Source organism: Pygocentrus nattereri, chromosome 13 (assembly GCF_015220715.1).
Source record: "Pygocentrus nattereri isolate fPygNat1 chromosome 13, fPygNat1.pri, whole genome shotgun sequence".
Classification (NCBI taxonomy): domain Eukaryota; kingdom Metazoa; phylum Chordata; class Actinopteri; order Characiformes; family Serrasalmidae; genus Pygocentrus; species Pygocentrus nattereri.
In genome coordinates, this window is record NC_051223.1 from 21098346 (window position 1) to 21104345 (window position 6000).

A 6000-nucleotide genomic window follows, 5' to 3' on the forward strand; every position below is an offset into this window, starting at 1 on the left:
CAGATGATAATAATACATAGTATTTTTGTATTTCAAAAAAATATCATGCTCAATTTTGTTAGTTTTTTTTTTTGTTTTGTGTTTTTTTGCAAAAAACAAAATGTGTTAGGTTGTGGCTCCTGCAGCATCAGCGCATACACTGACATACACTATATTTCCAAAAGTATTCACTCACCCAATTTAATTCCAGTGTTCCAATAACTTCTATGGCCACAGTTGTATAAAACCAAGCACCAGATCAAGTGATAGGATGCCACCTGTGCAACATGTCCAGTCATGATATTTCCTCACTACTAAATATTCCACAGTCAACTGTCAGTGGTATTATAACAAAGTGGCTGAGGTGCATAGTGCGCAGAAATCGCCAAGTTTCTGCAGAGTCAATCACTACAAACTTCATGTGGCCTTCAGATTAGCTCAAGAACAGCGTAGAGAGCTTAATGGAATGCGTTTCCATGGCCGAGCAGCTGCATCCAAGCCTTACATCACCAAGCGAGATGCAAAGCATCGAATGCAGTGATGTAAAGCGCTGCCACTGGACTCTAGATCAGTGGAGACATGTTCTCCATGTGGCAATCCAAAGGACGAGTCTGGGTTTGGCGGCTGCCTGGGAAACGTTCCTTGTCTGACTGCATTGGACCCTTAGTTCCAGTGAAAGGAACTCTTAATGCTTCAGCAGACCAAGAGATTTTAGACTTTGTGGGAACAGTTTGGGGACGGCCCCTTCCTGTTCCAAAATGACTGCGCACCAAGTGCACAAAGCAAGGTCCATAAAGACATGGATGAGCAAGTTTGGTGTGGAAGAACTTGACTGAACTGCACAGTTCACTGCACTGAGTCCTGACCTCAGCCTGATAGAACACTTTTGGGATGAATTAGAGTGGAGACTGCGAGTCAGCCCTTCTCGTCCAACATCAGTGTCTGACCTCACAAATGTGCTTCTGGAGGAATGGTCAAACATTCCCATAAACACACTCCTAACCTTTGTGGAAAGCCTTCCCAGAAGAGTTGAAGCTGTTATAGCTGCAAAGGGTGGGCCAACATCATACTAATCTGTATGGATCAAGAATGGGATCTCATTCAAGTTCATATGCATGTGAAGGCAGACAAGCATATACTTTTGGCAATCTAGTGTATGTAAACGGAAATATTGGATACTGGAATACTGGCAGAGTTCCCAAATTGGTCCATCCCTATTACAAAATTTTTGAGTAAGCCTAGCCTATGCTTACGCACTTTCCAAATGTGGAGACCTTTACAGCCAAATCTGATCACTTTAGATATACTCTTATACCTTTAGCACAACTATTCATCATATTGTTTTAATACTGATAATATGATTTATTAGTGGGCGCAGTCTCTTCAGCAGGATAGACCTCCGGGAAGGCCATTAATCATTCTTTCCCACAATGCTATTCCCCTAGAATTAGTTCCATTCTCTCTATTGTGCAGCAGGTTTATTATGTTCTAAACTCTCTCTGGAATCACTTTATCATGCCACCAAATCCCATCTCCCTGCGTGTGTGTGTACGGAAAGTGAAAAGCACAGCAAAGTTTCATAAAACCAGCTATTATAATGTATTGGTCTGTCACACACACTAATGCAGTCAGTGCTACCAGAAAACAAGCACACATAGCAGCGGATCGATCTGTGAGCAATAGGTCCAGCGAGAGTTCACTGCAGTCAGTGCAGCCTATAGCGCTCATTATGGTAACATTACACTTCTTTAGAGGAGCACTACTCTGAGGGCTCACTGACCACTGGGAAGAGCAAACTATTACCCTGTCGGCCTGAGCCAGAGAAGGCCCAACTCTTTCACACTGAAAGGCTATGAGTCCCTGCAGCTAGACCAAATAGAACAACTTCAGCAGGAGAAACCATCTCCATCACTCAAACGTAATGGGTCTTTGTGTTAATGTATGTTTCATTCACTTTCTTTTGGTTTTCTTCCTTTCTCTCCAGGCTCAGAAACTAAAGGCCAATGTCACAATAGATGTTCTGTGCATGGTGAGTTCAACTCATGTTTAAACATCTTTAACATTTTGTATTCAAATTTACATACACAGAATACAGTAGTGGTCAAATCTTTCCACTAAACTACAGGACAAACAGTCCAATCTATAATTAATGGCTCTCTCAGTATTGATTGATTAAAAATGCTAATGAAAAACTGTTTTTTTGCTGTTAATTACACCAAAACACACCACACATGTAAAATATGAGAAAAAATCTTAAAAAATAAAAAAAATTAAAAATTAGAAAAAATTTAAACCTTTAACTGAATTAGATGCCACCCTTTAAAAATTATCAATCATAATTATTGCCACCACTGCATGTATTACTTTGTGCAGCCTCTCTTTGCCAACATAACAGTAAGAGTCATCTCCTATAATGCTTAATGAGATTGGAGAATACAGAGCAGACTTATTTAATACAGAATCTCTCCAAATCCTCTCTTTTTCAGTGGGGTTTAGATCAGTGGACTGAGATGGCTATGTTAAAAGTTTGATTATGAGCTCATTGAACCATTTTTGTGTGGATTTGGATGTATATTTTGGAGCATTCTACTGCTGGAAGATCCAACCAGGATCCCATTTATCTTCTTGGCAGAGGCAACCAGTTTTTTTATTTATAATCACTCCTGGCACTTCGTAGAATCCATGATGCCATGTGTTTTAACAAGGTTCTCATGGCCTTTGGAGAGAAAAAAACAACCCTAAACATCATAGATCCTCCAACAGACTTAACATTGGAGATCATTTTCTTTTTTTATACCCAGCCCACTGAGTGTCTGTTGCCAAAATGTTCTTTTTTTGTCTCCTCTGATCATAGAGCCCAGTTTCTGTCGAAGTTCTTGGAGTATACAGCAAACTTCAAGTACTTATGTTAATGGATAGATTATTTAAAACATTTTCTTTTTTACATTGCAAATAATTCGTTTTGCATGGAGGTAGATTTTATTTGTAGAACATATGGTGACTCTGAAATTCTCTTATCTTCTGCAAATCTCCAACTGTGGTCCTTGAAGAAATTCTTGCTTCTCAGAACATCCTCCTCACTGTGTGATGGGGACAAAATAAACATGCATCCTGTTAAACTTAATAATTATGGCCATAGCACTGGATATGGGCTTCTTCAGACATCAGTTGTTCTTTTACAGCTATTTTTTTTCTTATAGCCTCTGTCTGGTTAGTGAAGGTCAATGCACTTTCGTCTCATTTAGTTTGTGCATTCTCTAATCTTCCACTTGGTGGTGAATGACTAAGGGAATTTGGCCTCTGTCTCTCTTATATTTACAGAACAGAGAACAGGGGACATGTGGGTATGGCACAGTTTGTTAACAAATATTTAGACGGGTGTCTTAGATGAGATTTATTTCAATTAAAGGTTAGATTGCTCTCATATTTTAGTCTGAGATTGAGCTAAACACTCAAAATGATTTGTTACAGTTGCTATTTTAACCCATCTTTACTAAAGTTGCCAGACATAATGGACCTGACTTTACATTGGCTCTCAAATGTCTGCTGACACCTAGCTTCTTAATATCTGTAACTATAAATAATCGTATCTTAGTGTAAATTGTCACTCAGAACTGAAAAGTACATTTTTAAAATAAATTTCACTGATTTGAATATACTAGTTATACTTATAGACAAAAAGAAACATAGTATAAAATGACTTGGAATAAAAGTCTTGTTTCATTTTTTTTCTTTTATATAGTTACCATTTTGGATATGCAGTGATTTGCTTTAGCAGCAGCAAAATATTTATGAGAATATTTGTGACAGTGCCATCCAAACTGCCAAGATAGTTTGGAACAAATCATTAGGCAAAACCTTCTCTTCATACTTATTACACATACATACATTCTTCTTCCTCTGCTTTTTTGCAGGTATTTTTCTTATACAATTGAATAGCAACAGCAAAAGAAAGCATAATATCCAACAAATCAGCTGTGAAATCTACAGTGTCTGAACTGATTAAAACATGAACTCTTACCTTTCTGTGTTCCACAGGACCCTCCTCTGGCTGACCCCAGCAACTTTAACGCTATAGCAGGGAGCTCAGCCAGCCTTGTCTACTCTGCGGCCGTCCATGTATTGCTGTTGGCTTCACTCTCTGCTATCCAGCTCCACAAGGCCCTGCTTTTGTAGCCCATCCCCAAGTCGGACTGCTCTGTATCATACTCACCACTCTGTCGTATTTGATCTTCTCCTGCAAGTGATGCTGTATGAGGTGTGATGTCTACTTGTGCTAAAGCTGCTTTTTCTTTCTGAAAAATGGATTTTTCTCCTTTCGAATGGAGGACCAGTGCCGATGGACAGACATGGAGGTGGAGTTGTTGATGTGGAAATGAAGTCACTAATCAACTTCTTTTGTGAAACGCCTCGCGCTGTGCTCCCAGTCTTCTATACGGTGTTGGAAATGACATGTTTTTCTTCAGCCATTAGGACAAGAACTTTGTTTTCTATAAGGGAAGTTGAAAAAGAGCCACAATGAAAAATGGGGATCACGAAAGACAATAAGATGACCCTCCACTTTTTTTGCCCAACAGGAGCAGACTACAACATGGCCAGACGTTAATTTCCTCTTTCCGTGATATTAGAGAAAAGTGTTTGAGTGTTTGTGCTGAGCTGCACTCAAAGTCCCACATCTCTCAGAAAGGTACCTGCCAACTAATCCTGTCCATTGCATCTTTTATGATGAGTACTGTCTCTTCTATCTGGCTGTAGTGTGACTGATACATACAGAGCCACAGGATACAAGGTGTGGACACACATTGCGAGACAGACAGACAGGCAAACGAGGTCTTTCGGAACCGTCAGAATTGACATATTTATGCTCACACAGATATGTTCTTTGGTAGGAACTGTTGCTGACTTTACAGACTGTTGGCAAAAGTCCCATTCAAGTCAGTTTCTGTCAAAATATCTAAATTTAGAGTTTTTAGAGTGTCAGTCTCATTTTGACTAGCTACAACAACACAGTCTAGGTCAGCAGCACAGCATTTCAAACTGGAAAATCAATTTCATGTAATGAATCTAAACTCTGGCCTAAATTTTTTAAGTTAAAACGTTTTTTTCCCACCATCCTGTAAAGTATGTCCAACCTTGCAATAGTAGCAATGGTGGAATGCATTCGTGGGCAGAGCATAGAGAGATCAATTCTCTTATCAATATGGACTTCTGATTCACTCCACTGTCACTCAAGTTGCACTTCCTTTTATGAGAAGAGTGTTTATCATCCACCACAGTTTTTGAGGAGAAAAAAATATTAATCTGATCACCCGCTTGTACAATACCAGCCTTTGTTTATGTTGCCGCCTAATTTCTGTTCTTACAAATTTAGCAGATTTATGCCATTCTATCAGAACTGCTGTGTACAATATCATCTGATGTGTTTTAACCGTGTACATTAGTGTTGAGTCACAGAAAAGGGTACAAAGGTTGATGATTCAATCTAGTGTACCCATATGTAAAACGTGCTGTACAGTAAGTGAACATGGTTTCTCTCTCGCTCTCTTTTCAATGAGGTGCCCTAAAAGCATTTCAGCATTGTTGTGGTACTGTTAACTGTAAGAGTAAACAAATAAATAATTACACATGTATAACAGGGCTGTACGAACTGAAAGGGGGCTGAATACATTAAATAAGGCAGAGAACTCCCTTTAATCTCTGTGATGTCTTTTAAGTCCCACTCACTCGTTCAAAACACATACACTGGCATCAAAGCTTCATTTTTACATAAAAAGTCACATATCGCTGCTGTTAGAACAAAACCTCCTATCTCCATTTTTATCATTTTGTACTATTATACAGAACTTCAAAAGGCAAGCTGATCTTTACAATGTGCCAACGTTTCATAATGAATGGACCAATAGAAATGCTCCAAAAGTGCTAGGAAAAAATCGAGCTCCATTAACTTCCATTCAAAGTTAAGAATGTTTTTTTCCTTTCTCCTGTAAAGTTAACATTTTGGAGATGGAAGGTTTTGGTCTG

The 6000-nt window shown here is 38.9% G+C and overlaps 1 protein-coding gene across 1 annotated transcript in view; it reads left to right on the forward strand.

Annotated features, from left to right (window-relative positions):
- The window catches only part of gfra1b (gdnf family receptor alpha 1b), a 50141-nt gene extending 44468 nt beyond the window's left edge, over positions 1–5673 (forward strand). The window contains exons 8-9 of the mRNA XM_017695965.2: positions 1964–2008; positions 4018–5673. Coding sequence (XP_017551454.1) covers positions 1964–2008; positions 4018–4155 — 183 coding nt within the window. The 3' untranslated portion in view covers positions 4156–5673. The remainder of the gene's footprint in view (positions 1–1963; positions 2009–4017) is intronic.
- The last annotated feature ends 327 nt before the right edge of the window (positions 5674–6000 follow it).